Source organism: Lolium rigidum, chromosome 2, assembly GCF_022539505.1.
Source record: "Lolium rigidum isolate FL_2022 chromosome 2, APGP_CSIRO_Lrig_0.1, whole genome shotgun sequence".
In the NCBI taxonomy this organism is placed as follows: Eukaryota; Viridiplantae; Streptophyta; class Magnoliopsida; order Poales; family Poaceae; genus Lolium; species Lolium rigidum.
The window spans coordinates 275533464-275561174 of NC_061509.1; the positions used below are offsets into that span (position 1 = coordinate 275533464).

At 47.2% G+C, this 27711-nt stretch overlaps 3 protein-coding genes across 3 annotated transcripts; 1 reads left to right on the forward strand and 2 right to left on the reverse strand.

Annotated features, from left to right (window-relative positions):
• The first annotated feature begins 4593 nt into the window (after positions 1-4593).
• Positions 4594-5893, forward strand: LOC124690975 (putative ripening-related protein 5). Its single transcript, XM_047224281.1, has 2 exons — positions 4594-5069; positions 5830-5893. The coding sequence occupies exons 1-2, from the start codon at positions 4594-4596 to the stop codon at positions 5891-5893; spliced, it is 540 nt and encodes a 179-aa protein (XP_047080237.1).
• Positions 5894-6725: 832 nt separating this feature from the next.
• On the reverse strand, positions 6726-9180 carry LOC124693479 (50S ribosomal protein L9, chloroplastic). Its single transcript, XM_047226951.1, has 6 exons — positions 8991-9180; positions 8275-8405; positions 7728-7773; positions 7365-7462; positions 7230-7277; positions 6726-7143 (listed from the first exon to the last, which is right to left on the reverse strand). Exons 1-6 carry the CDS (start codon positions 9144-9146, stop codon positions 7023-7025), a joined length of 600 nt encoding a protein of 199 aa, XP_047082907.1. The 5' UTR covers positions 9147-9180; the 3' UTR covers positions 6726-7022.
• A 4480-nt stretch (positions 9181-13660) lies between these two features.
• LOC124690976 (acyl-CoA-binding domain-containing protein 4-like) lies at positions 13661-18853 on the reverse strand. Its single transcript, XM_047224282.1, has 13 exons — positions 18731-18853; positions 17362-17439; positions 17155-17274; positions 17005-17074; positions 16447-16508; positions 16237-16376; positions 16011-16137; positions 15476-15590; positions 15285-15373; positions 14725-14808; positions 14108-14437; positions 13946-14005; positions 13661-13840 (listed from the first exon to the last, which is right to left on the reverse strand). The coding sequence occupies exons 1-13, from the start codon at positions 18851-18853 to the stop codon at positions 13661-13663; spliced, it is 1578 nt and encodes a 525-aa protein (XP_047080238.1).
• Positions 18854-27711: the final 8858 nt, after the last annotated feature.

Consider the following 27711-nt stretch of genomic DNA (forward strand, 5'->3'; position numbering starts at 1 on the left):
GTATTCCGTCCAATCCATAATTAATTTTAGAGGTTAAATTCAAATTTGAGCTAATTAAAATTAAAATTTCAATACTTATTATAGATTCAAGGGAGTAATTGAACTCGTTTAATTATGCCGCATTTGCCGCTGCGAAGCACATATGCCACCTAACTGGCTGGCAGTCTTGATCAGTTGACCTCTTTGTCTACCCAAATGGAGTAACATCACCATGTCATTTCAGATCAGGGCAGCATTTTTACAGAGCTACAGACACCGAGAGAATCCACAAGTCAGTCAAACGATGTGGATTCGGTCCATCGGACGGCACCGGCCGCTCCCTGGAAACAAAATAGCCAGCAGTCAGCAACCACCGCAGCACCACCGGGGAAAGAAAACGACGGCCACCCACATTATAACCAGTCTTGCTGTGACGGCCGATCACACGTCTAAATTAGCAACAGATAACCACCACACGATCGAATTAAATTTTTTTTGAAAGCTCAACGGGGGAGGGGGAAACCCCTCCACCTGAAGTGAATATTATTGAATCATATCGAGGGTTTACAGAGTTGCTCGCAAAGCAGCATAGGGCTTACAGACGGAGACCAAACGCTACAAAGTCACACAAAATAGGCTCTAAGAGCGGACAACCATGCATCTACAGGTTGCCGACTGTGGCGACGGGGAAGCCGGTGAAGCCAGAGGTCACAGTGCGTCGCGAGGAGGGAGAACATCTGCCTGGGGTGCAAGCGCTGGGCGTCGAAGACCATGCGGTTCCGGCTCTTCCAAATGATCCAGAGGGTCAGCAGCACCAAGGTGTGTCGCACCGGCGGGACGAGGTCACTGTGGGCAGCGGCGAGTGACGCGCAACCCTCAGCCAGGTCGGTCGCCGAGGCCGCAACATGCGCCCCAAGGCCGGCAAACCAGGGCTCCAACCGAGGGCACCCGAAGAAGAGGTGCAGCAGGTCCTCATCGCTGCTGGGGCAGCAGGCAGTCGACAGGATCCCGTGCCTATGGAGCAACACACGCGTCCTGGTGTTCCCGTGACGGGCGATCCAGAAGAACACTTTGACCTTGAGTGTGGGAGCGCGCAACTTGGTTTCTTGCATACAAAGGATAGCAGGCGACATATCGACGACGGCGGAGTTCGCTTTACATATCGACATATCGACGACGACGATTGAATTAATAAACCATCTACAATCTAGAGCACACTAGAGCAAGATGAGCATCCATGAAAAATAATCTTGTCAAGATAGTAGACATTCAGAGTTCGCTTTAGAGCATCTCCAACGAGCGCGCTAAATTGCGGCGCGCTAAACCGCCGATTCTCGCGCGCCGTAAACAGCTACCGCGCGCTGGGCCGTATTTTCCCCCGCCGGACGCGCTATTATGCAGCGCGTGCGCGGGCGGAAAAAATCGTCCTCCGCCGGGCGCGCCAAAATACAGCGCGCGTGGGCGCGGAAAACAGTTTTGTGGACTATTTTGCAATCACAAAGATCACACATAATTCATGAAACAAATGATGTACCATAATTTAAATGGACACAAAGTGCAACATACATCACATAGTTCAAGAACGACACACAAAATGACGTAGTTCAACAATGACACACGACATATGGTTCAAATGGACAAAGTGGAACACATATCACAAATGCATATCACACTTCGGCATTTTCCAAGTCAACACCTTCTTCTTCTTCCTCGTCATCTTGGGTTGAAGGAGGAATAGTAGCATTCATGGAAGACACGAAGCCTCCCGGTGGTGCTCCCATACTCCCATACACACCACTCACCGAGCCTCCCATGGTCCCTCCAAAGACTCCTCCATAGCTTGGTCCTCCCATGCCGGCCATGCCTCCATAGCCTCCCATGCCGGCCATGCCCATGCTTCCCATGCCGGCCATGCCTCCCATGGTGGGCATGGGCATGCTTCCCATGCCTCCTCCAGACGTCGGCATGGCTCCTCCAAACATGCCTCCTCCAAACATGCCGGTAGTGGAAGTGTTCATGTTGGCTACCAACAATCTCTTTTTGGCCAACACTTCATCGCGAAGAAGGTTGATGTACTCCTTTTGCCTCTCATCCATATGTGAAGTATCAATCAAGAAAAGCTTCCTCTCCTCCTCCGCTAGGCGTGCATGCTCCTCGGTGGCTTGCCTCTTCTCCTCCAAAGCCAACTTCCTCTCCTCGTTGGCGGCAATCCTCTCCTCCAAAGCGGCTCTCCTAGCTTCAATAGCATCCATAGCCTCTTTCTCCAAGTTTCGTTGCATCTTTCTATCTTCATTTGCTTGCAACCTTGCATTTGCAATCCTTTCCATAGCCATGGCAATGTCATCATCTCCGGTCTTCTTTCCCTTCATTTCCTTGGCGGTATTCCTACCATGCACATTCCTCCGCCCATTGTTGACGGAGTGAGGAGTGGAGCTTCTCTTCTTCCCTTCATCACTTGAATCATCATCATCGATGATTGTTGCATCACCGGTAGCATGGGCCGCCATAGTTGCCGCATCCAACTTGCCGCGCGTCTTCCACTTCTCTTCATTCCCTAGCACGTCATAGAAATGATGCAAGGTGAATGACTTGCCAAGAATCTTGTTGCCTTTCTTGTTCTTCTTTCCCACATCCCTAAACAATCCTTGAGCCATGGAGTTCTACACATATGCGGAAAAGAAAATTGATGAGCTATATGAAGTAGAACCGTATTCTTCTCCTATGAGCCATATGGTGAACATAGTAGAATTACTTACCCTATCATTCTCATTAGTGCCACTTGGATTGAGAACATCGATGTTGGCTTGCACGCCCGCCCATTTTTGGCAGTCGGTGTTGATGCCGGACCAACGAGACCGAAGTGAGCGCATGGTTCGCTCGTTCCCACTTGTGTGTGTGTTGAACTAGTCCGTCATCCTCATCCAATATGTTTCTCTTGTTTGATCGGTACCGGTTGTTGGATCCATTCCAATTGTCAACCACGTCTTGCAAAGCAACTTGTCCTCCGCTATGGTGTAGTTGGCGGACCGACCGGGAGGGCGAGGTTCAATCAACCCTTCTCCTTCCTCATCTACATCCTCATATTCCTCCTCTCCATCAGCGGCTTCATGATGCATGAACGAGGATCCAACATTCATTGTCTCAATGAATGCCGCATCATCGACTCTACATTGCAATGAAATTCATCACTTCCCGGCTAGGTATGCATCTAAACTACAATTTGGACGAAAAGTAGTGTTTTTTTACCCCTCGGGCATTTCATCATGCACCGTATGTGCGCCCGGCGGAGGAGGAGGAGGAGGCGCCTGGTTCGTCGTCGTCGTCGTCGTCGTCGGAGGAGGCACCTGGTTCGTCGTCGGAGGAGGAGGCTGCGGCCGGCGGGGGACGGGCGCCTTCGCTTTCTTCGGCGGCGCGACGGAGGCGGGACCGATGTGCGGCCGTTTGTTCGACGGCGCCTTTCCCCTCCTCGGCGCGGGCCGCGCGCCGCGCCCGCGCGGCCATCCGCGCGGCGGCAGCCGCCTGCGTGCGGCGCCCGCGCGGCGGGATGAAGAGCGCGCGCGCAGCAACCGTTGCGTTGCCGCCGTCGGCGCCGCCGCTAGGGTTTGGCGGTGGTGCGGCGGAAGTGGCGGCGGCGGAGGGGTGGGACGGAGTAGGGAGGGTGCCGGAGGGGTCCTCCATCGTCGGGATTTCACCGGCGGTGCACGGAGACGACGGATTGGGCGCTCGGGCGGCGACGCGGAAGAGGAAGTTTCGGCGCGGGGATTTTTCGCCCTTGGACGAGCGATGCCGCGCGCCGTAGCCGATGCGCCGGATATGCCGCTCCGGATTGTGCAAAACGCCGCGCGCCCTAAAAATTTTACAGCGCCGCACCGTTTACCGCGCTCGCTGGAGCGCCACATTCTCTCCCGCGCGCTATATCGGACGTTTTTATGCCGCGCGACCTATATAGCGCGCCTGTTGGAGATGCTCTTACAGGTAAAATGTAACAACAGTTTTCCTAACGTATGCAGGACCATATCAACATTGCGAACTCCACCTCCATCGCAGTTATGCTGAAAATGCTCCAACCCACCAAAGGAACAGTTTACAAATTACAACCCAGAGGTTTCTTACACGGACCAATCTTTTGCAACGTTTTCTTCTGTGATCGACGTCAACTGGACTGAAGTTGTGAACTCGCCTTTCAGTGTGCTGCACTGGTGCTACGTATTGTCTGATATGAACTCGCTTAACCTGGTCAGCTGAATAGTTTAATTATAGTACGCTTCTATGTGTGTGAGAGGGAAACTATTTGAATTATACTTTAGTTGATTCGCAAAAAAAAAAAATTATACTTTAGCACAATACCACTTTTTTTTACTTCCTTTTCCCCTCTTCTCTAATGAAAAAAGCAGATCACCTGCTGTTACCGTAGAAAAAAAGTGTCATGGACTGCATCCAGTGGCGTTTCGAGCGTGAATGATCATATGAGCTTGTCTGATGCGCCATTCGGGGCGGTCGCGTGAAGTGCCATTTTCAGGTCATTTCCCGTTCTGGGAAGACAACTGTATAAATCTCAGAGTCAGGTCAGGGCGCTTGGTTCTTCAGATGGCGACTGCGAGTGCTCGAGCCACCATGGCGATCCTCCTCCTCCTCGCCGCGCTCACCGCATCCCACATTGCGTCCTCTCTCGCCGACTGCCAGTTCAGCGGCTACCTCCCGGGCAGGTCCGGCGCCTGCGACCAGACCAACAGCCCGGACTGCTGCGTGGACGGGCAGCAGTACCAACGGTTCCTCTGCTCGCCGCCGGTGACCGCCCCCGCGACATGGGCCGCCCTCACCGTCAACAGCTTCAGGGAGGGCGGGGACGGCGGGTTCCCGTCGGAGTGCGACATGGCGTACCACGACGACTCGGAGATGGTTGTCGCGCTCTCCACCGGCTGGTACAACGGCATGTCGCGCTGCGGCCGGAGCGTCAAGATCACCGCCAGAGGCGGCGCCTTCGTGTACGCCACGGTGGTGGACGAGTGCGACTCCGTCAATGGCTGCGACGCTGAGCACAACTTCGAGCAGCCGTGTGGCAATAACGTGGTCGACGCCTCGCCGGCGGTGTGGTTCGCCGAGAACGTATCCCATGAAACGGCACAACTCATGAACCAGCTGCACCGGTGTATTCTGGGCCTTTGGATGTGAAACGAAGCGATCTAGTGAGATGGTGAGCTGCTTGCACAATTCCCGTCCAGCTAGATGGTGGGCTGCTTGCACAATTACACAAGGGACCTTGTTCTTATTGTTTTTTCAATTAAGCAAAATTTCCTCCATGGATCTGGTCGTCTCTCTCCAGAAATCCATCTGTCTCTCTCTATTCGATCATGTTCTGTATCTCACCCGATCTAGAGCGAGCCAAGTTTCTCTCACTTTATCTTGTTTGTGATGGGAATTTGTTGTTTGGAGCAGTCATTAGTTTGGAGAGAAGTTGGGGATGGTATTTGGACGGGGATCTCATTAGATCTCGGATTTCTGTGGGAGCTCTAAGCTCGGAGATAATAGGAAAACTCAAATTTAAAATAGGAAACTACAGGCTTGGCTATGCTTGAGTGAAATTCGCCGCCGTTTTCGTGTGCTGGAAGCCGGACCATGGAAGATCCAAGGACACGAATGGCTCAGCAATGGAAGCTCATACACGTACAGTAGAGGGAAGAGGAAGACGATGGGATTTGAAAGGAATTTTCGTGCAAATTAACTGCCTTAAAAGGTTTCTTTTGTAAAATGTACCAACAGTAAATCTCGTACGCTCAGTTTGAATCCAAAGGCTCACAATCCATGGTGCAGCTGGTGCATAGGTTAGTTTGTTTCACTGGATACATTCTCGTGGTTCGCCCTGGGTCTCGACAAGGATGTTGGTCTAGAGGCCGTCACCTGGTCTGACGCGTAAACAGCTTGCCTACATGTGTGTTTGTTGCAACATGGTGTATATCACTATATAGATTCTTTTATTCCTTCTGAAATTGAATACATAATACCAGTACATTCCATCGAAATGTATGTTGACCAGGGGTTTCTACTTGTAAATAAATAAAATTTCACAAATAGAATGGTTGGAAGATTTGGGCACGTGGAAGGGAACGGGCGTGATGCAAAGAAGACAGCAGCAGGAGTATCAGGGTTAGAAAGATGATTAGTAAAGGAAGAACACACAAGAAATGACTGAAGTTAAAAAGGACGGGACAACTAGTTAGTAGACAACCCCCACCAAATTAATCTACTCATTAACTAAGCTAGCTTACCTCTAGTAGTTGAACTATCCATGCCCCTGTCGCTACTGCGTATGCATGCCAATCAACTCTGCTGGCCGGCAGCTGACCTCTGCCTACCCAAATGGAGTGCCATCAGCCTGTCAATTTCAAATCAGGGCAGCATTTTTACGCAGCAGTGCTCCAGAACAACAGACAGATAGAGAGAATCCACACGTGTGAATCAAATAAAATGATGTGGATTCGGTACATCGGACGGCACCGCCGCTCGCTGAAAAGTGAAAACAAAATAAGCTAAGCAACCACCGCTCTGCCGGCGAAAACGACGGCCACCCACATCATAGCCAGTGCTGCTGTGACGGCCAAAAATCACGATTCTAAATTAACCACAGAGACAACAACAACCACTCAAATGAACTAATAAACAGATGCTCTGGAGCTCAAGCCAGCTGCAGACAGTTTACAGCATCCACACAATGACACAAAGAATCTTGTAGAGATAGTACAACACTCTGAGCTGGATTTACAGGTAGGATTATGATAATGACGATGTCAATCAGTGGTTGAAAATCTTGCAAATCCAGCAAAATATCTGGAGCAAAAGCGACAAAAAAGGATTCCAAATATTCACTTGTAAGAATCAAGATCTCTTTCCTCAGTTGTCCTAAAGTATACAACACCATAAACAGCATTCCAAAACTCATCCTCGACAACAGAACAATTACAAGATTTTCTGAATGTATGTCGCATCCGGTGAGATCGGCCTTCACCATCCACTGAAGCTTCTGCCTGCACCCAGAGCCTCAGGGCTCACTTGGCATACACAGTCAGCCTCACCTTGGCAGTGACATCGGGGTGGAGCTTGATCTCGGCGACATACTCCCCGACCTCGCGGATCTCCGGAACCTCCACCAGGCGTTTGTCGACGTCCCTGCATGAAAAAGGTTCATTTGCCCGTAAGCAAAACGATAATTACAAAAGTGTTGCTGGTTATACCAACTCGAAAGGATTCACCACCTGTTAAGCTGTGACTTTATGATCTCGACGAGATCTTGCGACGTGACACTGTGGAGAGTACAATTAATTTTTGTCAGAGGATGTGAACAGGGAAAAGGAAGACATATGGAGAATTGTTTGACTAGGACGACTTGCCTCCCGAAGATCTGCTTTCCTTTTCCACCTTTACGTGGCACCTTGAATGCCCCGATAGTCTCGAATACTCGCGCAAGTTGCTGTGCCTCTTCTTTTACCTATTTAAGCATAGACATTCAAGAGCTTATATCAACAAACAGTACAGGATTAAGAGGAATGCAGAGTGTTCAAGACTTGCTGTTTTCAGTTTGTTGATAATGAGGTAAAACTGCAGTCTGCAACTATTCACACTAAATAAGGATGGTGGGGTCAATCTGCGATGTTTCCATTTTAAGACAGAAATACTACCAAGTGTAAGCTTTTTTTTTCTTTTGTTCAGGAAACTTTTTTTTTACATTGAGCGTTAAAAAGTTCTTTTCTTACCCGTTTCTTTTCAGCCTCTATTCTAACCTGCTCCAGTTCCATTTCCCTGAAAAGAGGAGCAGAGGAAAGTGACACATTAACATTACTTAGGTTTATACAACAATATGAACATTGTCAGTGAGGTTGAACACTTCCGCGTGTGTTAGTTATAGAATGTATCATAATGTTTATTTGAAAATATGAGAAGATATACATGTAAATCCAAGCGATAGACAACCCAACTCCGCCTTTAAAAACTAATCTGCAAGACAAACTACATAGCGTCTCATGCGCAAATAGGAGGCCTTCGTCCCTCAAAACAAGAATGATACCAATAACCACGCAAGGATCCTACACGCTAAGAATCATAAAGGACAACTAAATTATTCAATGCATACTCTGGAACTACCAGGAAAAGTAAGATGTTGTGAGCCCAACAAAGAACAGACATAAGCAAACAATAATAAGATCTTGCCGTGGCTGCCTATATGTAAGAACCAGACTAACCTATACAGTTACTGAGGAATGCAAGATACATCACACAATCGGTTGCAGAGCAGGAAGTTACTTGAGGACGTCCGGAGTGAGCAGAGTAGCTTTCCCCTTGGGGAGGAGGAAGTTGCGGTAGAAGCCGGCCCGCACCTTCATCGTGTCCCCCTTTTTCCCACCCACCTCCTCAATGTCATCCATCAGTATGACCTAAATAGAACCAATAAACTGAGGAAAAGAGCATCCAGAAAAAACACATTATGCTACAGAGTGCAAAAGCCATAGTCAGTCAGGCCCAGATGATGGCAAAGTCTTTGCGCATCGTCAGCCATTTGGTTGTAATTGGCAGATGCAAACGCATTCTATCCTAATACCATTGTGCAATCATCCAATGGCTAAAATGTGCAGACTTACTTTCCATTTCGTTGTACAAGTATGAAAAATGGCTAGAATTTCAATGCCAAGAAGCGGCTAAAATGTGCAGACTTACTTCCCATTACGTTGTACAAGTATGAAAATGGCTATAATTTCAATTTCTCGTGACCACTTGAACCGTTTCCAGATGAGCTGGAGCATGGACAGTGCACTACATTGCTACTGTTTTTTTTCAGAGTGTCAACCATCACCTGGAACTTTTCCTAACGCAAACAGTATCACGGAACAACTAATTCGAGCGTGTGTGGAGCATCACCACTACTGCTAACAGTCCAGTGTCCAATCAATCGTCCAATTCTTTCAGCATATACAGGCGAATGTCTGCAGAAAAAAATGGGGAGATAAGCCTGACAGACTGACCTGGCGATACTTCTTGACCTTGCCCTGGGCAACGATGACCAGCGACGGCGCCCGGCGCGTCTGGAGTCCGCGCGGCGAGGCGGCGGAGGCGGAGGAGGAGGATGGTGCGAAGGCGGCGGTCCAGGGCAGCGTGGATGCACACGACGGCGACGCCATTGCGCAGGCGGTGTGTTTTTCCTGCTCTTTCTGAGCTCGTCTCGCAGGGACACAGCGTCTCTTATCCAATCTCCAACCCGAACAAAGTTGAACGGATTTGGTACTGTTTGGGCCTGGGCAGCGGGCCCTGCATGGGCTACAAGTTCTGATGGCCTGCGAGATTCTTATGGGCTGTCAGCTTTGCCTCTCTTCCTATTTTTTAAAAACTTTTTTTAGATGAATAGTTCCTCTGTTTCAATGAATAAGGCTTTAAAAAAAAAGTCAAGCTAAATAAAATTTGATCAAACTTTTAGAAAAACTATTGAAAACTATAATATTATATGGATATTATCTAATGATAGTAAATTTTATATTATGCATGTTAATAATTTATTCTAAAAACTTGGTTAAACTTTACATAGTTTGACTTTTCACAAAAAAAGATAAGCCTTATTCATTTAAACGGAAGTAGTATTTTTATATTTTTCTAAAAAAAGATGAATATTATTTTCTTGCCATCATTAGATCAGACGGGTTTTACTCATACCATATCCTTTAACATTATGCATGTTAATAATTTATTCTAAAAACTTGGTTAACTTTACATAGTTTGAATTTTAACAAAAAAAATATAAGCCTTATTCATTGAAATGGAGGTAGTATTTTTTTCTAAAAAAGATGAATATTATTTTCTTGCCATCATAAGATGAGACGGGTTTTACTCATTACCATATTTCCTGCTCTTTCTTATAGGCCGTCAGCTCTGCCTCTCTTCCGCGCCTTTAAAAACGTTTTTAATGAATGATTCCTCCATTTCAACGAATGAGGCTTTTAAAAAAGTCAAGCTAAATAAATTTTGATCAGAAAATAGTTGTTAAAATAGTTAATATTATATGTATTATCTAACGATAGTAATTTTATATTATTATACATGTTAACAATTTATTCTATAAACTTGATCAAACTTTACGTAACTTGACTTTAAAAAAAAATATAAGCCTTATTAATTGGAACGGAGGTAGTATTTTCTTTTTGTCTCAATAACTACTAAATCTATCATATTGGCTTGGGCTTTTGACTAAAAAAATCAGATTATCTATAATCTATATGTGCATCCTATCTGCTATAATGTATCATACACCCATATCCGGTGCGATACTTCGAAATTGGATATCCTTATCCATCCAGAACTTTTTTGACCTGATATACATACTTCAAAATGGATTCTGAGATGGATTCGGTGCGAAAATTATCTTACCCCTAATCATGATCATTTTTTTGTCTTATAGAATTTTTCATGAATCTGTGGTTCATCTACCAAATGTACTCTCTCCTTCTTTTCCTCTTCAAGAGTTGGGGCCACTAGGCTCAAAGCCTCAAAGATGGCACACCACGACTATCGTTTTTGTGATACTTCCCACTCTGACTAGTCTTATACTCCGTAGAACTTTTTCATCAACCCGTGGTTCATCTACCACCTGTGCTTCGTCCTTCTTTTCCTCTTCAAGCGGCGGGGCCAGTAGGCCATTCTCCGCTAGCTCATCATCAGCATGCTGATTGTCAACTTCTTCAGTGTCATCATCAACTTATTCTTCACTTATAATTCTTGTTCTTGTTCCTCTGGCTACAATGATCTTGCTCTACTTGTACTGTATTTTCTAGAGTAGTTCCAGAAGATGTTCTCCTCTCAACAGAAGAGTGCCACTGGCTGTCATTCATAAACCCATTGTGTGGGAGAAACCAATGTCTATTTTAACAAACAAAAAAGTAGAAGAATGTACCTGCCAAAATGGAGTCGGACCTGCCGGATAGTGGCAACCGCTGCCGTCCGCGGCGGATGCCACCGGACAAAACCTCCCCGCGGACTCCACGAGGCTTCCCCGACCCAACAGCCTTTTAAAACTCCCCAAAACCCTTCCCGCGTCACGCCCAGACAGACACAAACACAGAGAGCGCGCCGTGCGACAGCGACATGGAGGCCGAGACCTTCGAGCACGGCGGCGACGCGGCGGCGTTCGTGCTGTCCCGCCTCCCGCACGCGGACAGCGCGGCGGACGCCGGCCGCGCGGCCTTCGTCGACGCCGCCACGGGCCGCGCGCTCTCCTTCGCCGCCCTCCGCCGCGCCGCGCTCTCGCTCGCCTCCGCGCTGCGCCTAGGGCTGGGCCTCCGCCGCGGCGACGCCGTCCTCCTGCTCCTCTCGCCCGAAGACGACCCGCTCCTCCTCCCGCCCATACTCCTCGGCGTCCTCGCGGCCGGCTGCGTGGTGGTCGCCGCCCACCCGGACGCCACGGCCGCCGAGGTAGCGCACGCGTCCGGCGCCGCGATCGTGGTCGCCGGGCCGGAGGCGGCGAAGAAGGTGGCCGGCCTCGTCGCAGCGCCGCTGCTGCTGACCTCCCGGTCGCCCGACCCGCGGAGGCTTTCAGCGGAGGAGCTCATGGACGGCGGCGACCCGGCAGCGGCGCTCGACGCCCTTGCCGCGGACCGGCCTGGCCCGTGGGACGCGGCGGTCGTGGTGTACTCGTCGGCGGGCGGGAAGCCGGCAGCCATGACGCACGCCGACATCGTCGCAGCCGTGGCGGGTGCAAGCTCGCCGGACGAGGGTCGGGTCTGCATGGCATCTCTCCCGGCGTGGGGCACCGGCGTCCACGGTGGCTTGCCGCTGCTCGCCCTCGGGCTCCCTGCTGCGGGAGTGACCACGGTGCTTCTGGCGCCGTCTGCCGACCTGCGAGACGCGGTGGCCACCCACGGCGCCAGTGACCTTGTCGTGACGCCGGAGGCAGCAGCAACGCTCGCAGCTCCCATGGCGCCACAGGGGAAGCTCGCCGGACTGAGGAGGGTGACGGTGGTGGCACCAGCGCCGCTCGCGGAGGACGCTAGGCAGGCGCTCCGCCGGAGGCTGCCGTGGGTCGAGCTGACGGAGTTGTCCGACGCGCCAGAGACGGGAATGGAGACGGCTTCCGAGCAGGTGCAGGTGGCTCCGGCAGAGCTGGGAGCTCTGCTGCTCGGGCAACCTGAAGCAGCAAGTCCTCTAGCCATACAGTAAGACTCCACTTTACATGCCAAAACATTTTCAAGTTGAGATCCTTCCATGTTAACATCGCCACATAATTGGACAACCACAGCGAATTATATCTCTTGACTCTTGACCATTTTCACACGTTTAAATCTTTCAGGCACAAGGGCAAAATGGCAGATCAAATTTCAGCGGCAAACAGAGTGGTAAGACTACACTCATGCATTGAACAAATCAAATAAACGACACATAACATGATGACATCTGAAATAGAGACAGCTTGATAATATTACTACTAAATTTACGCTATAAACAAATATATTTCCTCCATTCGCCACAACCAATGAACATGTTTGTACCACAAACCAATGAACATATTTGTATTGCTGTATGAAAACAAAAGAAAGCTAGTAACCGCAACTAATTATATTCCCAATGCGGTACAATCTTCGGTGTATTTGTATGTATGATGCCATGATTTTACTGTGCAAATTGTAATTGTCTAAACTGGCCTATGGAAAATTTCTACCAGGTGGCGCCACTCCAGAAGATCCAAAAGACTATTATGGGAGACATTTTGGCAAACTCGATCGCGGGCAAGTTCTTGAGGAAGCACCCAGTAGCCACTGATAAACAGGCTGTCTCAAAACTGTAGCAGCTTCGCTTGAGTCGTCATTTGCTGTTGGCTGGCTGTTTGTCTTGAAGGACCTGGCACAGAGTGGTTAAAGTGTTACGAGTACTCTCATAAGTTGTACTGTCATATATTTAGCTATGTGGCAAATTAAACAGGTAGGCAGAAAAAAAGAGCTGAAAGCTTGTAGGGGAAACTTCTGGGAAATCAAGCTTGTCTTGACGGACCTGACATCGAATGCTTGAAGAGTTACAGACACTCTCAAAAGTTAGTATGAAATGCTGAGTTACATATATGGCAAGTTGAGCAGGTGGGGCCTCTTATGTGGGGAAATCAGCATAAATACCAGTTCAGTACTACGCACATCAAACAGAATGCACCTTTATCATGCATTCATATTTCTCTACCTCCAGGACTTCAGAGTGACAGCTTTCACTGTTCTTGGTTCTGTAAGCAACCAAGAAATTGTTTCGAAAAAAATGTAGAGATAAATGTCCTTATTCAAACAAAACCGCGAGATTTTCATCCAATATGAGTTTCATATATATGCAGTAAAAATTTATTGACAAATGATATTTTTAGATTATCTTCTCATAAAGCAACGTAAATGCAATTTTTAAAAGATGCTTGAACTTTAATATTCATTTCACAGATCATTCTACATTACATAGATGCAAATTTGCCTCAATATCCCCACAAAAAAATTGCTTCAATATTCCTGCCAATTTTGTTTTTCAATACTACAGGATGGTCTAAGACATCGCCATGCAATCTTTGAAACACAGGGTCACATCAACCTCCATACAAAAAGCTGTGCAAAATGATAATCACAAAGCTTTTGGTAATAACATAACAAGGACATCAGACTTGGTCCATTCAAGCATAGACTTACTATTCGTTGTCGGAGACCTCTGCACTTCCTGCCACCCACTTCCATACACCCCCAGATTTCCGTCTTTGAGAAGATGTCATGGTTTGTTCCACCTGAGATATTTGTTGCTGCAATACTTCAAGTTCATTTTCCAAAGAACCAGCAGATTCCAACCTTTTGTGTGCAGCAGCAATTTGGGACTGGATTGAGCAAAGAGGAGAGGTAAGCAGTCAGAAGCATAAAACTGAGTGCTCAAAATATGCATGTTCGTGCTCAGAAGTTATTGCAGTGTGCAAGTTCAGAACCTCCAGTTTCTGGCATCTTGAACCTTCAGCGGCTAGCTGATTTTGAACAGATCGAAGTTCCTACAAAAGAAAAGGAGAAAAAGGTGGGAAATTATTATGGTGAATCAAGAATTTCCTTTGCACTTTGCTCCCTCAAAGAAACAAATAGAAAGACAGTTTTACCTTTGTTAATTCACCATAGGACAACTTCACCATATCTAGTTTATCCTTTAGCTTTGTGTTTTCAGCACGAACTTCTGTCAGCCGAGACTCTAGTTCTACTTTCTCCCCATTAAGTGCATCAACTTCAGCAACAATTTGTTTGGAAGAACTTCCAGGTTCAGCTCTCTTCACATCTAAATCATCAGTAGCAACAATATCTTTAGTTTTCTCATCAGCAGCAGTTATTACAGCATAGGCAGCTGTCACAGAAGCAGCAGCGGCGGCAGCAGCTGGAGATTGGAGAAGCCGAGGTTGCACAAAATTTCTTGGCTTGGGTTTCATCACAAAGACCTGCACATTGCCATCATTTTCCTCAGACATTGAAGAATATTGTTAATGGAAACAAACAACACTAAGAATTGCTAAGGGAAACAAAGAGCACTAAAAAGGGAAAACAGAGGATATGCAACTTCACCACGTCAATGTAACTACGTAACAGCTATAACTCTACAAGTCAAGCACTAGAGGCACCACACATAAAGACAAGCTGAGGCACCACACCAGTTTTTGCATGTCAAGCACTGGATTATTTTGAACAAAATCCTATGCATAGTAGTTACTTTTATCAAAGTGAATACCTCATTGTTGTATTTCCCATTATAACCGCCAAAGGCAATTAGAACCTTTTCACCATCAACCGTGGTTGAGCAAAGAGTTAGACCCTGGAAAAAGAAAGAAAAAGTTGGACAGAAAGTTAATGTTCACCAGATTATAAAAACTCGAGCTCTAGGTGTCTTGTTTGACAGGAAAACTGATTGAGTGTATTGATAACATCTTTTTGTGTTGGCCTTGGCATTGGGAGGTGGGATTTTAAGTCACTATTAACAGTATTGCATCTGAAAGTAACATAAGTTGCATGAATGTTTGCCTTCAAGTTCATATGGAACTTCCTTTCACCTAGAATTTAAGTACCCTAACATTTATTAGAGATCAATGTAAACAAATGAAGTCAACAGGTATATGTAGAAATGCTCCATGAATAATCATCTTATTCACAACTTCTGGAGCATTATTTTTTTCAAAAAAACATGCAAGGATTGTATGTGATATGATTAAGATTCTGGAATAATAATTTGTGTGAAAAATCTTTGTGATTGAAGAAGACAGCACAGTTGTGCAAATACTGCTTAGTGCTTACCTCACAAGCGAGTGGATCTCGGACTGTCACACTGGTGACCACGGACCAGACAAACTTGGCAGCATTCATTACAATTGTATCAGTGGAACCTGCAAGGTGTGTATTTCCGTAGATACTTGAGCTCAAAGAACAGTGCAAAACAAACTTAATAAAAAAACAGGTAAATACAGCATCCGGCGTTCAGGCATTACCACTTGCATTATCTCCACCACCAACTATGTACCAGTTTTCATCAATCATTGTACCAGCATGGCCACTCCTAGGAGTTATATTTGCACCTTGAGTGTCAGGTTGAGACCACTCCAGCTGTTAAAGATAAACATTTTTACAAAAGCTTCAGTTGAGTCCTAAAGTCAAGTGCTAAACTTGGCTCGAGAGGAAAATCACTCAAGGCCCTTCGGTGTAGAGTACAATATTATTTGATAAACATGTATGTATGTGCTTATGATGCGTACTACTTACTGCTAGCGACAGTGGAATACAGTTAGATCCTAGTCATTTGATGGGAACAAATTCAACTCTGAAGTTACTATTAGCTTGCTATAAAGTAAAACTATGAATGCATGTGGAGACTTCGACAATCTTCAATAAACTTTCAAAGAACGACTAAATATAGATGAATTTATCAAGTAAACTTTGGCTTAGCAGACTTATGGAATGTGACATTGTGACTTAACGCACAAGTGTACTTGTATAGCGTGGTACATAAGAACGTTCAGTGCTTACACTTTGCAAGTCAAGCAAGTACAGATCACTGAAGCATGTGGAGTGAGAGGAACCGCCAAAGATTAGAAGATAATTATCAGCATAAACAGCAGCCGAATGATCATACCTAGGAGCTGGGCCACCTTTCCTGTTTCACAATAACAAAGAGAACGGTAAATTTGACATCCAGAAGAAATCTAGAAATACATAAAGCAATATTTAGCATAACTAATAAGTAAACCCTTACTCTGTTGTAACCTCTTCCCACATCATTGTCTCCAAGTCAAGTACATGAAGATCGCTCAGAAGTCTCCTCTTGTTATCCTCTCCACCAAACATTATTAATCTAGAACCAACTAGTGATACAGATTGGCCGACTCGGGCTATCTGATGGAAGGAGGGTTCAGCATGATCTCCAGTAAATTAATGTATAATTGCAGGAGAAAAAAAATCTTACTGGAACTTTTCCATGCGTATCAACAGCAGACCAGCTATTTGTTTCCACATCGATAAGCCAAACTGCATGCAGAAATTCAGCACAATCATTTACATTCAGTTCTAGGACTTGTAAAGTTTGGGAGATCGCTCCAGAAAATGAAGAAATCAGGAAAGATGTAACTTGTGAAGTTGAAACAAAGCATGCTGATTCGCTACTAGTTCAGAACATGATAAATCTGTGTGTAGGAGGCATAAGTGAAATATGTGCACACATCAGTTCATCTACGGCACCTCTATGATAATGGAACTTATAATATTTAGGGGCATAAACAAGTATGTCATGGTCTTTGGTGGTGGTACAGAACCATAAGGTGATAGTACAGTTATTGTTTTTTTTTACAACCGACAGGACCGCTGCCTTTTGATTAAGGAAAAAAAGTATTTACAAACAGGTGGTCATGTCTTAGGCAGAACATGACGAAAATTACTATGTCTGTCTAAGCATACCCATGACCCAACATTTTGCTGCTAGACGTTCTAGTATGAACTGAAGAAAAAGGGAAATCCATAGAAGCACCTGAAACCTTATTCGATGCTGCTGCTCTCGAGTTCCCAGCTACAACTAGAAGATTATTCTTCCACTTGACCTGAGTGAGAGCACTAGTCAGCATAGAAAATGACACTCTTCCGCTTGAAAGGTTCATCGAGGTTAAGATGATAGCATTACCAAACTGTGGCCGACTAATGGTGGAAATTGCTGGTTCCCAGCATTATTTTCAATATTCAATTGACTTGAATCTTGACTGGGATTCAACACTGACCACTTGGATGTCTTAAAATCAAAAACCTGCCACAATCACCAATGTTAGGACATAGGTACAGAAGGAGCAGAGGCATGCGAGACACGACCGGTTAGCATGCATGAGTGGCAAACCTGAACATCTGACAGAGAACGGCCATTTCGACTTCCCCCGACCACATAAAGTTTGTCTTGAACCACCTCCGCAGCATGCTGTCATGTTGATTAGCACTTCAGTAGTCATCAAAGAATAAACAAAGACACAGTTTAATGCAATTGCAGGGCACGGTGGAACAGCATATTAATCGTGTCATCTTTAGACTGTCTCCTGTCTGAAGATTTGCTAGACGTGATTCACGGCCCTAGATTTAGAGCACAGTGCAACAACAACTCCACTAGAGTTATTTCTTAACCAGTATAAGCCCTGTAGTTTCGCTCAGGTAACTGTGACAGCTCTAAGAGTAACTTTTGTCTGTAACGCTTGCTAAACATGTTTCAGCGCATTGAGATACTTGAAATTAGAGCACAATGCAGCAGCAGCAACAGTAACAACTTCAGTACCGCTACCTATCCCTGTATGATCAGCTAGCTGTGGCAACAGGGCGGGATGGAAATGAGCAAGCAGCTACAGTGTCACGTCTCTGTGATCAAAACTCCCTGGAAAGTGGGAAACCACTACCTCTACGGCTCTACCGGCACGCTGATCCAGCACCACGGCTTCTCCCGACCACATAAAGTTTGTCTTGAACCACTTCCGCAGCATGCTGCCATGTATTAGCGCTTCAGTAGTCATCAGAGAATAAACCAAACACGGTTTAAGGCAATTGCACGGCACGGTGGAGCAGCACATTACTCGTGTGATCGTTAGCTCGTCTATTGTCTGAAGATTTGTTAAACATGATTCACGATGCTAGATTTAGAGCGCAATGCAACGACAACTCCACTAGAGCTATTTCTTATCCAGTATAAACCCTGCAATTTCGCTCAGGTAACCGTGACAGCAGGGCAGGATGCAAGTTTCAAACGGTATGAACCACATCCGCAGCATGCTGTCATGAATCAGCACTTCAGCAGTCATCATAGAAACGTTGCATCGCTCATATGATAACTTTTGTTACCGTTTGCTAAACATGTTTCGGCGTGTTGAAAGACTTGAAATTAGAGCGCAATGCAGCAGCAGCAACAACAGCGTCAGTACCGCTACTTCCTATCCCTGTATGTAATAAACGCTGCAGGTTGGATCAGCTAACTGTGGCAACAGGGCAGGATGATCAAAACTCCCCGGAAACCACTACCTCTACGGCTCTACTGGCACATTCCACCGGCGCCGCGGCTTCACATGAACGCGGTGTGTCCACTCACATTCCGCACCCATTCATTCGACTCCCAACATCTCTACACGCTAACAGCTACGGCTCGCACTGGTGGATCAGAGCAGATCAGAATTCAGACACGGCAGCCCAATCCGAGCGGAGGCGGAGCGGGAAATCGCGCGCGCGCGCACCTTGTAGCGGGCGGACGGGCGGGAGGAGCCCTCGGCGGGGCGGAGCAGGACCCAGCGGTCGTACGGCGCGTCCGCGAGGCCGGCCCGCTCCTCGCCGCCGTTGGTGGCGCCCTCCTGCCCCATTCCCCCGCGCCCCTGATCCGGCCGAATCGAGATCGCCGCGCGGACCGGGCGGCGGGGAACGGGGGAATCTGCTGGGGCCGGGTGGAAGCTTCGCCGCGTCGGCGGCCGGCGGGCGAATTGGCTGGCTTGGTTCTCTTGCTGGATCTGACCGACGAGGCTTCTTCGCGGTTTAAAACCAGAAAGTGATTGGCGAGTGCAGTGGTGGACTCGTCGTCGTTGCCTCGTTCGTTACCTTTGCGTAAACACGTCCCGTGCGAAGGGGATACGTGAACTGCGTTTGGAAGCGTATTTCCTTTTTTTCGATAAAGGATGCTTTATTACTTTGGGAAGCAATTACATACAGCCTATGCATAACCAGGATACACACAGCCGTTTGTTGTCTCTAGTCCAAAAACATATATAAAGAAAACTAGGCGAGATACATATCGAAACGACGAATCATATGTCGCCTAAGGTGTAGGTGGGGCTTCTATCCGTAGACTATGCTGCCACCCATGTAGGGAAAAAGTATCTCTCGCCGTATCCTCCAACCGTGTACAGATATCCGTAAATAGGTCTCGGTTCTCCACTCGCTGAAGAGGTAACCACAAACGGAGAATACTTGTACATCTGTGGATGACCTGCAACAAAGAGCAATTTTTTTCATTAAAGATCTTGTCATTTCTACATAGCCAAAGCGCCCAGATGACTGCTAGCGCCCCCACCCTAAGAAGCAACTTAAACCTTGAATCGATACCATGAAGCCAATTGCCAAAGATATTGGCGACAGTAGTCGGCGGATAAAAGGTAGACGCTACTTGGATGACTGACCATATAGATCTCGCGAACTAGCACTGGAAGAATAAATGTTTGACGGTTTCATCCTGATGACAAAAAACACACCGTGTACTCCCGTGCCAATTCTGCTTAACAAGATTTTCTTTGGTGAGGATAACCCCGCGACGAAGATGCCACCCAAAAAATTTAATTTTTAATGGTATTTTCATCTTCCAAATCATCTTATTGTTATCAACTGGTAAATCAGAAAGAAGGATCACATTGTATAAGGATTTTACAGAAAAAGTACCATCTACATGAAGATTCCATCTGAATTCGTCTGGCTCTGGCGATAAGTGAATATCTTCGAGCCGGTGAATTAGGGTATTTCATGCCACAAGTCTTTGTCCAAGTAAAACCCTTCTGAACGTCACATTCGGAGGTGAGGTAGCCAATACAGTGGCAATGGTATCACCTTGGCGACGAGCAATCCTATACAAAGAGGGATACTGTTCACTTAAGGGTGCATTGTCTAGCCAAGCATCTTCCCAGAACCGTATATGTGCTCCATTCTTGATTGAGAAAGTCCCATGGCGAAAAAGACATTTTTTGTCGCCATAAGACCAGCCCAAAAGTGTGAATCCCCCGGTTTTCAAACCACTTGGGATAATGTCTTCGAGCCGATATACTTTCTCTGAAGAATAGTTTGCCAAATCCCATCCTCGGTAAGTAGTTAAAACAGCCATTTACCCAGTAGAGCTGAATTCTTGACCTCCAGGTCATGAACTCCAAGCCCTCCTTGATAGTTTATGCAGTCGATATTTATTTTTCTCCATTTAACCAGTCGATATTTATTTTTCTCGCTGTCCCCTTGCCAAAAGAATCTGGATCGATAATAATCGAGTTTATGCAGAATTCCTTTCGGTAGAATGAAGAATGATAACATATACAGTACCATATTTGTTAGTACCGAATTAATGAGTACCAATCTTCCTCCCAGGGACAACAATTTACCTTTCCAACTACTGAGGCGTTTTCGTAATCTTTCTTCCACTAATTTCCATTCCGCAATTGTAAGTCTCCGATAATGAATCGAATACCCAAATAACGAATAGGAAATTAGCCTTGCCCACAACCAAATAACTCTGTATACAGAGCCACATCGTTTTCGGCTTCGCCGAAGCAGAACAATTCACTTTTATGAAAATTAATTTTCAATCCCGACAATTGCTCAAAAGCCGCTAAAATTAATTTCAAATTTTGAGCTTTTTCAAGATCGTGATCCATAAACAGAATATTATCATCAGCGTATTGAAGGATGGATAAACCACCATCAACCATATGTGGAATCACCCCTTCAATCTAGCCATCAGACTTGGCCCGCTCTATGAGTACAGCCAACATATCCGCTACAAAAGGCAACTAAACATGGCAACTAAACTGTGGCGGCTAAATTTTTGTTTAGCAAAATGTAACCGCGAACCAAACATCTCCACGAAACAACCCGTAACCCACATCCGGCCATATATTCGACTATCCCACACATAGGTTGCTTCAACTGTATCTATGCAATCTCAATTGTCTTTTTTCTTGGCGCTACCTTTTTGCCTTTGTGTCTTTTCACATTCTCCTTTCAATCCAAACGATTTAGGTACATTCTTTGACCTAATCGTCAATTTTCTTTGATCTTTACCATGTCTATAAGGGAAGTGCGGTAGTTACTGGGGCGCGTCGTCACTTCCTTTAAAAGGGTGGGCGATGATCTCGGGCTCCCTCTTTTTCCCCTTCGTCTTCGCTTCTTCCTTCGTTTTTCAGTGGCGCCACGAGTCCCCCACAGGAGACGTCTTTAGGACGTCGCCGGCCACCCAATGTTAGGGCGTCGGCAGAAGCGATCATGTGAGTTGCAGGTCCGGGTTCTGGGCCTGAGCAGCGACCACGACATGGATTTGGTGCGCTAGCTCGTTACTGATCTGGATCTGGTGCGCTGACCGAGATGAGCGATGGTGACCAAGCCAACCGACTCATGGGGTAGGGACGAGCATGACATTCCCGTCATCCTCTAGTTCCTTGCGGCAGGGGTTTCCCCTCCTTTCGTTGTTCTTCAATGTGGTGCTAGCTGTTCGGAAACTTGGGCCTCCGACGTGACCCACTTCGGTGGGCACGTTTGGCTAAGTCTTTCCCCATGTTTAACGTTAAGTGAGTCTTATCCATTTATCTCTCTAGGCCTATATATAGAAGGAGCTCAATCATTGTACGTACTAGTTGACAGAAAGATCAATTAGGGCATGGCCAATGGTATGCCCCAACTTACTTCCCCAGCTATCCACCTAGGTTCGGATGCCACCGTGTAGGCTAAAATGTGGTTCGGGTGGAGAAGTAGCTGCCTGCAGAGGAGGAAGGATCCTCATGTAAAAGCAAGCAAAAAAGCATGTGAGAGAAGGAAAAAAGCGAGAGTGGGATGAGAAAAGCTGGAAAAAGAGTGGACTGATGTGGGTCACCATGTGCTGTATGCTCACATCATGAGGCTACTGGTGCATTGGGTAGAGTTAAAACTGAGTGATAGCCTCATGGGCTTGTGCTGATGTGGTTGCGCTGGAGCGACCACTTGATGCTTCTTCCTTTGTACATGCCCTAAAGAGCTCTCTCCATATTCTTCCCTGTATCAATTTACTTTATGCAAACGGTGTATATTTACTGTTCGTCTACTTCATCTACGCTGTGCACCCTCGGGACCGGCCAGCCGGCAGAGGTTGCCACAACACGTTATCAGCACCTTCGCTTCAACAACCCTTCGTCAAGCCTGCATCGAGCAGGCGCCCGGCACCGGATCGCGAAGGTATAATCTGAAATTGATCGCAAAAATGGATTTGTTGTCTGATTTCCTTTCAATTTTTGCGATTTACGTAATTATTAGATCTTACCTATGGTGTGGATTTCTCTCCCGAGAGTCGAGCTGACATGCTGTCGCCGACCAATGTCGATACTCTCGAATCGGAGGCTTGTTGACTACACTGTAGGGAGATGGATCGTCGGCCATCCCGCTGATCGCGACACCGCTGTGATAGGCCCCTGTTGTGCCACACGCCGTCAGAAAAAATAACTGACGAATACACGCCATGGTCGCATCGCCGCTACGGCCGTGATTGACATAGGCATCCCAAATGGGCCTGCCGAAGATAGTACCCGGAGTTTACTGAAGGCCCACTATCCGAAGAATAAGAAGATTCGGGAGTCCAAGATATATTAAGGAAAGCTAGAGTTGTAATAGAAGTGTTATTTGTAATCTGGCGGGATGAGTTAGAAACCATCCCGGACTCGTAACTTGTACAAAACGAAACCCTCGGCTCCACCTCCTATATAAGGGGAGTCGAGGAACAAAGAAAGGATCGAATCTCATCGTCAACATAACCCTAGTTTTCATAATCGTCGAGTACTTTTCGCCTAAACCTTCGAGATCTACTTGCCCTCTACTTCTAGCAAAACCCTAGTCTACAATCTGTAGGCATTGACAAGTTAATCCTTTGTAAATTGGCGCCGTCTGTGGGAATTAGAGGTTGCAAGGAGCTAATCTCGATGGCACGTTCAAGATCTTCGACTTCGTCGACAGCAAGCAACGCGATGGATCGAGGTAACAAGGGAAAAACTGATCTATTCAGTTTTATACCTCACCCGCCCTCCCGTATGGATGCATGTGCCTATCTGGAGGAGCCCATCATCATGACGTTCGGAGAATTCCGATTTGGCGTCAACAAGGAAGGATCCTACCGTCTCGAAGTTCCGATCTCGTCGGAATTTTCAACGGTCGATTCTAACTTTTCGTCGAGTAACGAGGAGCTTTCGTCGCCATACTTCGTCGACAACAAGGCAAGCGGAAAGCTCGCCAAGATCTTCAGCAACACATCCTTCGAGTCGTCTGCGGACTCCTTTATAAGCAGCGACTCCGACAGGCGTCGACAGACTTCAACTTCATCGACAAGTCTGCTGCCATCGGAAAGGTCTTCACCACTCTATATGATGGTGTCACCAATCCTGATAAAAATCAATGCGCAAAATATCATCAGATCTATGTGGTAGAAGGGGCAGGCACATCAGACCCGCAAACATCAGAGGCTTTCGACGAGTTGGGAAATCCATACGTCGATCCCGCTGATCTCAGACATGGCTTAGGCACTAAATATCCTGGATCCTCAACTCGCGCAAGAGTACAGCTCCCGCAAGAAGCGTGGGATAGGGCCGCGAAAGCCATGGATGGTTCAGAACCTATGACCACCACCGCTACTGTACAAGAACTACAAGCATATCAATATAGACTTGCTCGAGTAAGCAGAGAGCTGGAAAAACAGACAGCATCCTTGAACAGGAGGAAAGAAGCAGCTTCTGCATCAAGCAGACGCCGAGCAGATTTAAGTCGCCTTTAAGGAAATACGGGAGATAGTCACAGAGAAGCTCGGAGGAGAGCAATGTCTCGGCTGCAAAACATACCCGAAGCAGAAAGAGGAAACATAATCCAAAATCTCGACATGTCCTTTATGTCGATTGATGAAAGAGGAAATATCATCCCAAAAACGCCAGAAGCAGGTTACATGGCAACACAAGCGTACATCTTGGCGTCGAGACCACCTCCTGGGGACCCGAGAGAACCATTGTTCAATATGGCGATGGCTGGAGTAGGCGTAATGGGAACAGCGTTTGCAACAACGCCTCCCGAAGAAAATCCTAGGCAAAATAGTCCACGACCCAACACAGCAGTCCAAGATCCCCCAAGGACAAGTGGAGCGAGAGACACAGCAGTCCAAGTAAGGGTGGACAGAGCACGACAAGAAAGAAGGGAGCATCAGCACTCACCAGAGGTTGCCGACGAAGATATGTGTGGGCTCCCGTGTTTCACAAGAAGAGTTCGAAAGACTCGAGTCCCAAAAGGGTTCAAGCTACCCGAGAATTTCAAGAAATTCGACGGCCTGCAAGATCCTGAGGATTGGCTCGTAGATTATCTCGAGATGGTGAAGCTGGTAGGAGGAACCAGAGCAACAGCTATGCAAAGTATTCAAGTTCACCTAAGCGGTGCCGCGAGATCTTGGATAAAGAAACTCCCCCTAAATTCCATCGACAGCTGGGATAACTTTGAGGATATCTTCGTGAAAAACTTCCGATCCACCTGCAAGAAACCTGCGTCGTTGGAAGAGTTGAGGGCATGTCGACAAAAACACGACGAGTCGATGAGGAAATATATACAGCGGTGGAACATCATAAAGAACTCGGCAGAAGATATATCTGACGAGAGGGCAATAGATGCGTTTGTGGCAGGAGTTCGCCGAGCAGATTTCATCGAGGACTTAGGGAGAACCAACCCTAAGACCATAGCAGCACTCATGGAGATAGCCAATAAATGGGCAGATGGTGAAGACGCAATATACAACAAGCGACACAGGTCGCCAGAAGAGGATCGTGGTCGAAATTATCAAAATAGAAGGCGATTTTCTCGCCAATTCTACAACAACGATGCTCCCGGCCATATATCGGCTGGTTTTCGAGGAAATCCTGGAGGAAATAGTCGAGATGATTATCAAAGGAGTAATGAGCAACAAGGCGACAATAGAGGTGATTTTCGCGGCAACAGGCAAAATAGTGGACCAAGGATTCAAAGACCTTATGTGTCTCCCGAGAAAATGATGAACGGTCCGTGTCAAATGCACTTTTACCTCGACAACAATGGAAAGAGGCAGTCAGGACATCTCCAAAAAGACTGCCAAAATTTTCAGGCAATGTTGCGAGCCGCAGGAATTGCAAATGCCCAAGCAAATAACAGAAACCCTCGGGAGCCAAGGAGCGAGATCCACCTTCCACCTCCTCCCGCAATAACCGACGAAAATCGACACCAGCTTAGAATTGCGGCAGCACCACATCCACCTCCATATGTTGACCCCAACTCTAACGGTGCGGTCTCGATGATTCGGAAAGCCGGGCCATCAAACAGGCGCGAGAAGGTGATCTCTCGACAAGTGTTCATGGCGGAGAAGATGCCTCCACCAACGGTCGAGTACTTAAATTGGTCGGGGCAAGACATCGGCTTCACAATTGCGAGATCATCCGCAGACAAGTTCCTCGACCGGGACAATCAGCACTCATCTTACCCGCGATAATCGCTGGTTTTGATGTGTCGAGAGTTTTCATAGATGGCGGCGACGAGCTCAAACCTCATGTATGCAGATACATTGAGGAAGATGAACATATCCCTGGCAAACCTAAAGCCAACTGACACACGTTTCCACGGGATTACACCAGAGAAGCCAAGTTATCCACTGGGCAAAATCAACCTCGACGTTCAGTTTGGAACCCGAGAAAACTACAGGATAGAGAATCTGGAATTCGAAGTTGTGGATTTCCCGTCGCAATATCACGCTTTGTTGGGACGACCAGCGTATGCCAGGTTCATGGCAGTGCCGCATTATACATATCTGTTGTGGAGGTTGCCTGGACCTAAGGGACCTATCACAATCAAAGGAAGTTTCGCGTTATCTGATAAATGCGACAAAGATTTTCATCGACTGTCAGAAACCTTCGGGATGCAAGCAGAATATGCGGCACCACGGTTCACCGATTATGATGTACTGCCAGAGGTAGGGAGATCTTCTAAGGAGCCAACTTTCAACACAAACAAAAATTCAAAAGAGGTACAGATTCACCCGACAGATCCAAAGAAAACGACGTCCATTGCCGCAAATATGGATGTCGCATAGGAAAGCGCGCTCGTCGAGTTCCTCCGTGAGCACTAGAAAATCTTCGCATGGTGTCCAGCTGACATGCCAGGAGTACCCAGGGAACTCGCCGAGCACCACCTCAATTTGGATCCTCTCGCACGACCAGTCAAGCAGCCTTTGCGGCGTTTTTCGGAACCTAGCCGCTGACATAGGCACCCCAAATGGGCCTGCCATAGATAGTACCCGGGATTTACCGAAGGCCCACTATCCGAAGAATAAGAAGATTCGGGAGCCCAAGATGTATTAAGGAAAGCTAGAATTGTAATAGGAAGTATTATTTGTAATCTGGCGGGACGAGTTAGAAACCGTCCCGAACTCTGTAACTTGTACACACTAGTAGGAAAACCCTTATAGGCGGACCTTAGTTCTGTGGCGCACCAGAAAATATGCGCCACAGAAATGTATTTTGTGGCGCACCAGGCAAGGTGCGCCACAGAAACAGCATAATTTTGTGGCGCAGCAGCCGACCATGCGCCACAAAAACTTGGCGGGCCCCACAACCTGTCACCCCCAATTATCAGTGTAGGTATTTACGTGGCGCGGAGGCGCGCCGCGCCACGAAATTGCTGTTTCGTGGCGCACTAGCTTTGGTGCGCCACGAAGTAGTTGATTCTGTGGCGCACTTCTTCTGGTGCGCCACAGAACTAAGGGAACCTAGCTATATCATCCCGTGCCCTCCCCCGCCCACGCCTGTTCACCTCTGATCCGTACCGCGCGCCTCTCCCCTCTCCCCTCTCCTCACCGCGCGCCGCCATGGTCTTCGCCATCGCCGTCGCCGCCGCCTTCCTACGCGAGGGCCGCCTGCCGCCACGCTCCTCCCATCCCCGCCACCTGCAGCACAAGCTGCCGCTACGGCGAGGAGGGGCCGCCGCGAGGAGGGGCCGCCGTCGCGTCAAGGTGGAGGAGCCGCCGCGACCTCCACCCTTGCCGTCGTCGTCGGTGAGCTCCTCCACAACTGTTGTTGTCGTCGGTGAGCTCCTCCCTCTTCCTCCCCTCCCCTCCCTCTTCCTCCCCGCGCGAGCACAACGTGCTCGACGAAATGCTTGCTCCGGATGTATTGCTCGTCGTTGCTCTGGATGCATTGCCCCTAATCGTTTTGCATCATATGGTGTTCATATGCATTGCTGCTGCTGCTTGTGATGCTTATTGGAGTGTTCTATATGTTGTTCGAACTCTGTACAATGTGACAATGAAATTGTTCCGAACCGTACACTGTATATGGTGTTCATATGCATTGCTGCTCGTTGCTAGTGATGCTTATAGAAAGATGTGACAATGAAATTGTCTATGCTTATAGAAATTGGAGTGTTCTATATGCTTATAGAAATTGTCTATTCCTCTGCC

Bases quoted from the DNA above. Each gene is read 5' to 3' on its own strand.
- LOC124690976 (XM_047224282.1), bottom strand. From the start codon at position 18,853: ATGGGGCAGGAGGGCGCCACCAACGGCGGCGAGGAGCGGGCCGGCCTC. The intron at 17,440-18,730 runs GTGCGCGCGCGC...TCAACATGACAG, and splicing joins GCCCGTCCGCCCGCTACAAG to CATGCTGCGGAGGTGGTTCA. The intron at 15,374-15,475 runs GTAATGCCTGAA...CACACCTTGCAG, and splicing joins TGGTGGAGATAATGCAAGTG to GTTCCACTGATACAATTGTA.
- LOC124690975 (XM_047224281.1), top strand. From the start codon at position 4,594: ATGGCGATCCTCCTCCTCCTCGCCGCGCTCACCGCATCCCACATTGCG. The intron at 5,070-5,829 runs GTGGTTCGCCGA...GGATACATTCTC, and splicing joins GTCGACGCCTCGCCGGCGGT to GTGGTTCGCCCTGGGTCTCG.
- LOC124693479 (XM_047226951.1), bottom strand. From the start codon at position 9,146: ATGGCGTCGCCGTCGTGTGCATCCACGCTGCCCTGGACCGCCGCCTTC. The intron at 7,774-8,274 runs GTAACTTCCTGC...TCCTCTTTTCAG, and splicing joins CTCACTCCGGACGTCCTCAA to GGAAATGGAACTGGAGCAGG. The intron at 7,463-7,727 runs GTAAGAAAAGAA...ATGCTTAAATAG, and splicing joins TAGAGGCTGAAAAGAAACGG to GTAAAAGAAGAGGCACAGCA.